This window comes from Pempheris klunzingeri, chromosome 10, assembly GCF_042242105.1.
Source record: "Pempheris klunzingeri isolate RE-2024b chromosome 10, fPemKlu1.hap1, whole genome shotgun sequence".
In the NCBI taxonomy this organism is placed as follows: Eukaryota; Metazoa; Chordata; class Actinopteri; order Acropomatiformes; family Pempheridae; genus Pempheris; species Pempheris klunzingeri.
Window position 1 is genome coordinate 2,771,807 of NC_092021.1, and position 11,925 is coordinate 2,783,731.

The 11,925-nt window shown below is 42.4% G+C and overlaps 1 protein-coding gene and 1 pseudogene across 1 annotated transcript; both read left to right on the top strand.

The window, feature by feature from the left end:
• Positions 1–5,324: 5,324 nt before the first annotated feature.
• LOC139208586 (uncharacterized) lies at positions 5,325–6,153 on the top strand (annotated as a pseudogene).
• Positions 6,154–6,901: 748 nt separating this feature from the next.
• On the top strand, positions 6,902–7,633 carry LOC139208897 (uncharacterized; the record flags this gene model as incomplete). The annotated part of the gene is made up of 1 exon (XM_070838669.1): positions 6,902–7,633. A coding segment is annotated over exon 1 (681 nt), but the record flags the coding sequence as incomplete, so codon positions are not given.
• Between the last annotated feature and the right edge of the window lie 4,292 nt (positions 7,634–11,925).

Sequence of the window (11,925 nt, forward strand, 5' to 3'; positions counted from 1 at the left end):
AATTTTCCATGAGTTTAAGGTTAATAGCCCAATGTAAAATGTCACAGGAATATTCACTGATGGGCAGTGGGCAGGCAGGATTCAGGGTGTTTAAGGTACAGCTTGGAATCTGAGAGACACCATCAGTGAAACACTGATTAGAGTCAGCAGTTCTTTGGCATTGTGATGTACAGAAGACCAAGAAAGTGTGCTGCTGCTTTGGAGGCCTTTAAAGGGTGAAAGGGGTAAAGATAAATCTACTGATTAATTAGACCTTGTCAATTTTATTTAGAGTCGTGAGGAATGGGATGTGAATTCTCGGTAAGTCAGGTTCCTGGCAGTTCATCATGTTCTCCCACAACATAGCACATTTTACACTGACAGGAGTTTTAATAACAGGTTGTTAGATATCTGGGTTTTGTGCTTTAATGTTAAAGCTTCCCTTGGCCAACATAAGCTGCTATGGTGGACCAGGACACAGACACCAGGGAAGAGTGAGTGAGGAGCTGGGGTTGATATACTGCAGATGCCATGAGCTGATTGATGACAGGTGTGTAGTCTGAGTAAGGTGATGAACTCATTGATGGCAGGTGTGCTACTGAGACCATGCTACAGAGACAGCTGGGAATACAAGACAGTACTGAGGCACTGTCAAACTGGTTACAAAAGCAGTTATTCTGTCCCTGCACAATACAAGAGTATATCCAAAAATAGTAATTCACTTCAATATCCAAGATAAGAGAATGGAGATGCCTAAAGAAAAAAACACTAACAATAAACTTTAAAGATATTCATTCATTCATCCTAGAAGACAGCAAAATAATTCCAGAGACTCAAAGAGCAAGAGACCTACAACTCTGTGGTACAGTTCTCACTGGCGCAACATGTGTGTTGCAAAGGGGCTCAGGATAAAAAAAAAAGATGAGTCCACCAACCCAAGACCTATCACATCAAAACAACTGTTATTCTGGCTACCAGCATGACCAAACACATTTTTAGCACAGAAGGGCAGGGGCATTTCTTCAAAGAAATGCTGGAGACAAGGGAAATGGTCCAACTAGAGATGACCACAGACTCATGACAAACAAATACAGGAGGAAGTGGGAATGAACCTCTCAAGAAATGAGATGTTGACTGATGCAGACATCTCTGTTCTGTCAAGAGTGGATTTATTCAGGTTTTTTCCAAAAAAGTATTTTTTTTAATGCTCATTAATTGAGTGCAGAAACTATTTTGTTTTGGGCAGACACAAGGCCTGCAATATTCAAGTGTATTTGTATAAAGAGAAGGACTTGTGAGGATAATGTAAGAAATTGAGTTTAAAGTGTACATTGCACTCATTTATTCTGCATTCATTCTATTTTATATATTGTAACCAAATTTCTGTGGGGTGATACTTCATTTGGAAACCTTTTACCATGTTCTCAGATTATATTTTAATTTAAGATAATTTAATGATAATTATGATGAACTGCCCACATTAATTTTACAGAGGGTAGGAGTGCTACAGAAGTCATATACATTATGCAGTACTCTGTGCTTAAGAGACAAAGTCAGTTTGTCAGTAAAACAAATTTGTCACACCACAGAGGATTTAATTGATAAATCAGTAAATATAAAACAAATGTTTTTAGAATGGTTCATGTAATTGTGTGGAGGAAGCCTATCAAGTAATGAACTGGTCGATATTTTGTAGTTTTATTATTCATTCATTTTTCCTGATTTATTTTGTAGTAGTCTCCTGTTCTTCCTGCCTTTGTGTGTTTTCCCGCCTTTGTGATTTCCTTCACCTGTTCCTTGTTTGCCTCACCTGTTTTCAGTCACTACTTATACCTGGACAAATCCCTTGATCATTAGTTTGTCTCAGTCTGCTGTCAGTGTCAGTCCTTATGGTTCGCTTCTGAATTTTTGTTACGGCTACCTCAAGTATGTCTTCATCTTTTGCTTTTTTAATATTAAAATGTCTTATGAGCTACCTGCTCATTATTTGCTCGTTATTGAAAACATTGGCATATTTTACACTAAGACCCAGCAATACCTATGGTTTTCAAAGACCTGGCATTCAGTCTGTTTTTATGTCCTCATATTCCACTTAAATAACTTTTCTGAACAAATGTCCTTTTGTTGGTTAATCTATATTAAGTCATCATTAAAACAGAAAATGGGCTTTCCTGGCCTGGAAAGTGGATTAGATCAGGGGCAGCAGCTGGGGCAAAAAGTTCCCTCTAACGGAAAATATGTGCAACATCCTTCAACAATAGCACATACTCCTCCTTGAGCAGTTGAAGCATCTAAGGCCATTCTATTATCACTAACAAACTGACAGATTAAATCCAGTTCATTGCTAATAGCATGAGTCCCTTAAGTGTGGCATTAGCTACCAATGCTAAATTGTGGCGTGTAAGCACTATAAGGTAATGATTAGCGTATTGTAGCTCTGTTCAAAAATATTGACCTGAAAACTATACACTATATAAACAAACACTAACAAATGATTTAATTTCAACAAAGAACGTGCACTGTCATTGCATTTCACCCACAAACAACATTTCATCTTTTCTCTGCCTCATATGCCAAACTAAACCAATTACACTTGTTAAATCAGGCACCACAGTTGAACTTAAACTAAATAGTTATAAGGGAGATCTATACATTTAAAACAACAAATTATCCCCTCGTGATCATTAAAGTACGTTGGCACCACTGTTGCATCTACATGATACTGTGGTGTTTTTATATACACATGATCAATCAGTGTGCCTCTCTCTGTCGTGGGCAGCAAGACAAATTGAACATATGTCCTGTCTGTCATAAATTTGCAGATTGTGGATGATTTTAAAATATTATTAAAATCTCCCATGACAGCAATATTGTTACTGAGTGGATCTAACCAATCAAGTAACTTCCCTAAGTTCTGTTTAAACAGACACAGGATATGATGGTAGTCGATAAACAACTACTAATATCAGAAGTAGCATAGTGACACACCAAACACTCTACATACAAGTCTACATGTGGCACTTGTAGAATGTTACATAAGTCAGTATCTGCAGTGTACATGCAAACACCACCATGTTGTTGGTCTTTCAAAACCATAAAGTTTGAAAACTATAATCTTTACTTCATCCAACAATGAAGCACCAGGTAGCCATGTTTCAGTCACAGCAATACAGTTAACCTGCAAATGCTGTGTACATGATGTCAAATCAGAAATGTGACTACTCAAGTTCTGCACATTCATTAAAAAGACACCAAAATGTGCGCTTCGATTGTCTGTCTTGTTACATTTTGTGTCAAATTGTGGCATAGTTTGAATAGCATCCTGAATGTCATCTTTGCAGTATATGGTTTTGATGTTAAAGTTCTGAATAATTAACCCTTGCAGACTTGTAACTCGACTAAGTGCTACATATGCTTGGCCTGCAGAGAAAGTCGTCTTCAGAGACCCAACAGCGCTGTCAACAGTGATGCCTTGTACTTTGAACAGTACAGGCCCAGGCTAATCTAAGTGGAAACTGGTGACGCAAACCGCCTTTAGTGGTCACTGTTTCCTCCTGGTTCTATTCCAGTTGAATCAACCAAGTCTACAGACACTCACACATCTCTTCCTCCTTTGTGATCAAACATTAACAGAGTTAACTATGTGTGTTACTGTGCCACAAACACCATTAACTAAACAATCAGCAACATCTACATTTTTGCACAGCATCACACACTCATTCCTTCCCAACAACAGCTGCTCAGCTAAACATGTGTTATGTTTTAGTATGGTGACCACTCTATAACCCCAGTTTCCCTGTTTTCTTATTATTAACTTAATCTTGTTCCTCTATTTCAACATAATCAGGACAACTCTGAAACAACTGCTGAATGTTATGCTCATTTACTTGTATATTAGTGGGAAAGATGTGTAAAGCTGAGCTGACTTCACCAGTTTCCTGACTTTTTTTTAAAATCTGAACATCACTCTCTCATATGCATGTGTCCTTTGACCGTGTTCTAACTCAATTCAGCAGTTCTGCAAAAACACTGTTTTTCTGCCTGACTATCTGTGTAAATTCAACTACTTTCAAAAAGACTGGATCACAAATTAACACCAACATCATCAACATACAGAGCTTTCCCTTCCACTCGAGGCAACTGGAAGAAATCTCCAATAGCAAGTATACTAACATTACCAGAGAGATAGGTGAGGGACCTTTCGTCAAACTAGATTTTGACAGGTACCACGCCCCCTTGAACTTTGTTTGACCCCCCTCAATCGGCCTCAATCAGGCCGGCCTCACTCACACACTGTACATCATGGACGCCGACAGCAGCGAAGGGTTTTATGTGAGCCTGCCCTCCAACGCTAGTAAAGATGTGTTTCAAGATAACACCAGCTCGAGTTTCACTGTAGATTTAGCCAAGGCTATTGAACTGAAGGGGAAATGGGTGGTGGGTCTGTGTGAAATCATTTACCCACATACATGGTATACTCTGCCTACACATAATGCTTATTTCGAAATCGTCAAAGTGGAGGGTGACCCGCAACCGGTGGTGATTCAGAGATTTGGTCAAGGCAGGCATTTTGACAAACCAAAAGACCTCTTGGAACCATTCCTCAAAAAGTACGACCCGACCACGCAGGTGCATTACAATAACGTGACCAAAGGCAGTGGTCAGTACAAAATACGCGTCTATGCCCCCCTGGCCTATCTGCTGGGAATGAAAATAGGAGAATGGTGGACCCTCTCTAACCGCAGAGCTCCTTATCCCTGCGATCTGAGCATAGGGATTTATAACCTGTTTGTATACACAGATATCATTCAGTATCAGCAGGTGGGCGACAGTCACTCACCTCTGCTGGGTATCGTCCACGTGAAAGGGGATTTTGGAGACGTGGTGAACGTTAGGTATAACACCGTTCATTACTTACCAGTATCTAAAGGATACATCAAAAGTATTCACATCGAGATCAAGTCGGCTCGTGACAGGTGCATGAACTTTATGTATGGAAAGAGCATACTGAAGCTCCACTTTAAACCGGTTAAGTCCTTGTAAAGACTCATGGCATTTCACGGACAGGATCCTCGACGTCTTGTGAGACGGCTCTCCTGTGAGCTTCCTGTTACGGTAAGCGTCATTTCCGGCTATCTGAGTTTCCGTGTACTGTGCTATCAACAGCGTCTCACATTCCTTCTTCTCCACTGGGTCTATTTTCACGCTTTACTAACCTAACCACCAGCTGTACATTTAAATTTAAAACCTGCACACATATCTCACTTCTTGTGGTGAAAATCTCGTTATTTCTGTAGCTTAATACCTAAATCACTAGCTAGCTTATTAAAGCTAAAACCGCTACAATGGCTTCTCTCTCTCCCTCTCAGTCTCCTGCTGTCTCCTGCTCAGTGTGCCACATGTTTAGTTATTCCTCGGCCTCCATTAGTGAAACGGGCACCTGTAATAAGTGTAGTTTATTTGCTGTACTGGAGGCGAGGCTCAGTGAGTTGGAGACACGGTTCCGCACCATGGAGCATAAGTCAGCTGTAGCTAGCCAGCCCCCAGTAGCCGGTGCGGGCCGACCTAGCTTAGCTCCTACTCCCCCAGCGGTTCCCGCACAGCCGGGAAACCAGGGCGGCTGGGTGACTGTCCGGAGGAAACATAGCCCAAAGGAGAAGCCCACGGTGCACCACCACCTTCAGGTTTCCAACCGATTCTCCCCACTCAGAGACACACCCGCTGAGAAACAGACTCTGGTCATTGGAAGCTCCATAGCCAGGAACGTGAAGCTAGCGGCACCAGCGAACATAGTTAAGTGCATCCCGGGGGCCAGAGTGGGCGACATCGAATCAAACTTAAAACTGCTGACGAAGGCTAAACGTAGATTTGGTAAGATTGTAATTTACGTCGGTGTTAATGACACCCGATTACGCCAATCGGAGGTCACTAAAATTAATGTGGAGTCCGTGTGTAACTTTGCTAAAACAATGTTGGACTCCGTAGTTTTCTCTGGTCCCCTGCCCAATCTGATCAGTGACGACATGTACGAGGTGGTGCCCAGCTAACAATGTGGGCTTCATAGATAATTGGAAGTCTTTCTGGGGAAAACCTGGTCTCGTTAGAAGAGACGGCATCCATCCCACTTTGGATGGAGCTGCGCTCTTATCTAGAAATATGGCGAAGTTTATTAGTCCTAAAACTTGACAATCCAGAGTCGAGACCAGGAGGCAGAGCTGCAGTCTTACACGCTTCTCTGCTCCTCCATTAGTACAGTCACCCACCCAACATCCCATAGAGACTGTGTCTGTCCCCCGACCACTCAGATCATTTAGATCTATTAAGTCCAACAGGAGAGGAGTCCAGCTTAAACATTTAATCCAAGTTAGTACCACTGGCACAATGAAACAGGACAGGAGAGTGAAATGTGGACTTTTAAACATCAGATCTCTGCCATTCAAAGCTGTTTTAGTAAACGATCTGATATCTGACCATGAAATTGATTTATTGTGTCTGACTGAAACCTGGCTACATCCTGAGGAGTATGAGCGCACACTGAGGCTGCACACACAGCCTCAGTGTGTGCTCAGTCTCCTCTTTCCTGTTACGGTAAGCGTCATTTCCGGCTATCGGAGTTTCCGTGTATTGCGCTGTCAACAGCGTCTCTCATTCCTTTTTCTCCACTGGATCTATTTTCACGTTTTACTGTCTTAACCACCAGCTGTACATTTAAATTTACAAACCTGCACACATTTCTCACTTCTTGTGGTGATAATCTCGTTATTTCTGTAGTTTTTACCTAAATCACTAGCTAGCTTCTTAAAACTAAAACCACTGCAATGGCTTCTCTCTCTCCCTCTCAGTCTCCTGCTCAGTGTGCCATATGTTCAGTTACTCCTCGGCCTCCTTTAGTGAAACTGGTACCTGTAATAAATGGAGTTTATTTGCTGTACTGGAGGCGAGGCTTAGTGAGTTGGAGACACGGTTCCGCACCATGGAGCATAAGTCTGTAGCTGTAGCTAGCCAGCCCCCAGTAGCCGGTGCGGGCCGACCTAGCTTAGCTCCTACTCCCCCGGCGGTTCCCGCGCAGCCGGGAAACCAGGGCGGCTGGGTGACTGTCTGGAGGAAACATAGTCCCAAGGAGAAGCCCACGGTGCACCACCACCTTCAGGTTTCCAACCGATTTTCCCCACTTAGCGACACACCCGCTGAGAAACAGACTCTGGTCATTGGAAGCTCCATAGTCAGGAACGTGAAGCTAGCGGCACCAGCGAACATAGTTAAGTGCATCCCGGGGGCCAGAGCGGGCGACATAGAGTCAAACTTAAAACTGCTGGCGAAGGCTAAACGTAGATTTAACAAGATTGTAATTCACGTCGGCGTTAATGACACCCGATTACGCCAATCGGAGGTCACTAAAATTAATGTGGAGTCGGTATGTAACTTTGCTAAAACAATGTCGGACTCCGTAGTTTTCACTGGTCCCCTGCCCAACCTGACCAGTGATGACATGTACAGCCGCATGTCATCATTTAACCGCTGGCTGTCGAGGTGGTGCCCAGCTAACAATGTGGGCTTCATAGACAATTGGCAGTCTTTCTGGGGAAAACCTGGTCTCATTAGAAGAGACGGCATCCATCCCTCTTTGGACGGAGCTGCGCTCTTATCTAGAAATATGGCGAAGTTTATTAGTCCTAAAACCTGACAATCCAGAGTCGAGACCAGGAGGCAGAGCTGCAGTCTTACACACTTCTCTGCTCCGCCATTAGAACAGTCACCCACCCAACATCCTATAGAGACTGTGTCTGTCCCCCGACCACTCAGACCATTTAGATCTATTAAGTCCAACAGGAGAGGAGTTCAGCATAAACATTTAATCAGAGTTAATACCACTGGCACTATGAAACAGGACAGGAGAGTTAAATGTGGACTTTTAAACATCAGATCTCTGCCATCCAAAGCTGTTTTAGTAAATGATCTGATATCTGACCATCATATTGATTTATTGTGTCTGACTGAAACCTGGCTACATCCTGAGGAGTATGTTAGCCTTAATGAGGCCACTCCTCCCAGTCATACTAATACTCATATTCCCAGAGATTCTGGACGTGGAGGTGGAGTTGCAGCAATCTTTAACTCTAGTTTAATAGTCCAACCTAGACCCAAACTTAATTATAACTCCTTTGAAAACCCTGTTCTTAGTTTTTCACACCCAACCTGGAAAACTCTAAAACCAGTGTTGGTTGTCACAGTGTACCGCCCTCCTGGCCCGTACTCTGAATTCTTAACTGAGTTTTTATCAGATTTAGTCCTTAATGTGGACAAAGTGATTATAGTAGGTGATTTTAATATTCATGTGGATAATGATAATCTCAGCACTGCTTTTGTCTCACTACTGGACTCAATTGGCTTCTCCCAGAGTGTAAATGAACCAACTCACTGTTTTAATCACACTCTTGACCTTGTTTTGGCTTATGGTGTTGAAACTGAACATTAATAGAAGAAAATAAAAGCAACCCTAGATTCCTTTTCAGCACAATAGCTAGGCTGACAAGGAGCCAGAACTCTATTGATCCTTGTGTTCCCTTAGAGCTCAACAGTAATCACTTCATGAGCTTCTTTAATGATAAAATTCTAACTATTAGGGACAAAATTCAGCACCTCCTGCCCTCAACAGGGTCTGGTCCAACTTCAAACCTAGGAATCATGGAAACAGCTGTTACACCTGATGTGTACTTGGACTGTTTTTCTCCAATTGATCTTGCTGAATTGACCTCAATAATCTCCTCATCTAGACCGTCAACATGTCTCCTAGACCCCATTCCTACTGGACTCCTTAAAGAGGTCCTGCCCCTAATTAACGTCCTTACTGGATATGACAAATCAGTCTTTACTAACAGGCTATGTACCGCAGTCCTATAAAGTAGCAGTAATTAAACCTCTCCTGAAAAAGCCTACTCTTGATTCAGGTGTGTTAGCTAACTATAGACCTATATCCAACCTTCCCTTTCTCTCCAAGATCCTGGAGAAAGTCGTAGCTAATCAGCTGTGTCATTTTTTAAACTCTAATAGTCTATTTGAAGATTTTCAGTCAGATTTTAGAGCGAACCACAGCACAGAGACAGCACTGGTGAAGGTTACAAACGACCTCCTTATGGCATCAGACAGATGCCATTCTCTCTGTCCTGGTCTTGTTAGACCTGAGTGCTGCTTTCGACACCATTGACCATCACATCCTGTTACAGAGACTGGAACAGTTCATTGGTATAAAAGGAACTGCATTAAGCTGGTTTAAGTCCTATTTACTGGATCGATTTCAGTTTGTACATATTAACAATGAATCCTCTGTCCACACTAAGGCTAGACATGGAGTTCCACAAGGTTCAGTGCTTGGACCAATACTCCTTATTTTATATATGCTTCCTCTGGGTAATATTATCAGGAAGCACTCCATTAATTTCCACTGTTATGCAGACAATACACAATTATATTTATCAATAAAGCCTGATGAACCCAATCAGTTGGCTAAACTTCAAATCTGCCTTAAGGACAAAGTCCTGGATGAGCAGCAACTTTCTGCTGCTAAATTCAAATAAAACTTAAGTTATTTTGCTTGGCCCCGGACACCTCAGAGACAGCTTTTCTACTACCATAACTGCTCTGGACGGCATTAATCTGGCCTCCAGCTCCACTGTGAGGAATCTGGGAGTCTTATTTGATCAGGATTTGTCCTTTAACTCACACATTAAACAGATTTCTAGAACTGCCTTTTTCCATCTATGTAATATTGCCAAAATCAGGCCCATCATATCCACAGACGATGCAGAAAAATTGGTCCATGCATTTGTCACTTCTAGGTTGGACTATTGTAACTCATTATCAGGCTGCCCCAATAAGTCTTAAAGACTCTCCAGCTGGTCCAGAACGCTGCTGCTCGTGTTCTGACAACTAAAAGAAGAGACCACATTTCTCCTGTACTGGCTTCTCTTCATTGGCTTCCAGTAAAATCTAGAATAGAGTTTAAAATCCTTCTCCCCACCTACAAGGCTCTTAAGGGTCAGGCTCCATCATATCTTAAAGAGCTTATAGTACCGTACTACCCTACTAGAGTACTGCGCTCCCAGAATGCAGGTCTACTGGTGGCTCCCAAAGTCGCCAAAAGTAGTGCAGGAGGCAGAGCCTTCAGCTATCAGGCTCCTCTCCTGTGGAACCTCCTTCCAGTTTGGGTTCGGGGGGGCAGACACCCTCTCTACATTTAAGAGTAGACTAAAAACCTTCCTTTTTGACAAAGCATATATTTAAGGGCTGGATCAGGCCTTAGACCAGCCCCTAGTTATGCTGCTATAGGCTTAGACTGCCGGGGGACTCCTATGGTGCACTGAGCTCCTCTATTCTCTATCCTCCTCTTCCTCGGTTCCTATGGATCCTGGTCCTGGTCCCGCTGATGTGGTTCTCCATCAGCCAATGGATGTGCGTCTGTCCAAGGCTACAGGCCTGTCTGTCCTTGGGAGCTGGATCTCTCCTTCACTGTGGTGCTCCCGGAGATTTCTCTTTTCCCACTGGGTTTTTTGAGTTTTTCCTTCCCGAAGAAGGAGGGTCATAAAGGGCAGGTGATGCCTCGGACTGATCCATCGGACTGATCCACTGGCCTCATCGACTGCTGGACTCTTTATTAGATTGTTTGTTCGCTTACACTTGTTTATTTCAGTGAACTTTGTAAAGCACTATGAGACACTCTGTTGTGATATTGGGCTATACAAATAAAATAAGTAAAATAAGTAATAAAATGATGATATTACTGGTTGCTGGCCAACAGATCAGAAATAATGTCTCAATTGCTCCACATCCCAATATCACCTGTACTGATCCCCATTCAACGACTAATAACATGGCATTTGAAGTTTCTCTACAGCATGCAGAGACTTGTGTTTGTTCAACATCACCATCAGGCCCTCACCTAGGCCAGTCAAGTTGCCAAACTAAAATATTTGTGAACACTTCAGCATCAACCAATTGTTCTCACAGATGGCCTAATAACACCGTGACAAGATTTGCATGTCCATTTAGACAACTCTCATCCCAACCAGGAATAATGTGGTCTTGTGGTTAAAAAGGCCTATCATGGCTTGCCACCTATTTCAGTGGTCTGGTTGTTGCCATCCATCAATTGTCGCAACTGATACAAAAGTCTTCCATAAGAAGACTTCTACCACATATCTTTGCTTTCGCAAAAATATTCCCTCCAAATACAATGACTACGTGTTAGCTGATCCCTGGACTTCTCCCAACACCAATATTGGCTGGTCCTTGTTTCTAGGCGGTGGAACGGCTGCAGCCCTGAACAAAATTAATGGACTGGCTTGGTCTGTTCTTTCCCTGGCAAACCATACTGAAATGGCCCTTTCCTTGATTAACACCGAAATGGTTGCCATCAGAACAGCAGTTATCCAACACAGACTAGCTCTTGACATAATTTTAGCTGAAAAAGGGGGTGTTTGCAAAATACTCAATGTCTCTTGTTTTTATGTGCTTGATGAATATGAGAACATCACTGATATCATCAAACATATGCGAGATGCCATTCAACCCCCACCAGTAGCAGATGACTCATGGTTCTCTTGGCTAAAATCTTGGGGCCAAGGATGGTCATCATGGTTTTTAACAATGATCATCCCAATTATAGTCATTTTCTTATTATTCTGTACCTTGATTCCGTGTATGTTGAGATGGCTGTCTAGCGTGCTGACTAGTAAGATAATCCAATCCTCTACCTACGTTCATGCGGACGTTAACAATACGGGTCAAAATTCAACCTCATCTCACAGCCCTGATTCCCCTTATTGTTCCAGCTCAGACTCTGACTTTGACATTCTGTAAACAATTACTACCACTATTTTATTTTTATTTCTTTTTATGTACAGATAATTCTTTTTTTGTTTGTATTCTAAACCGGGTTAAGTTTGTTTT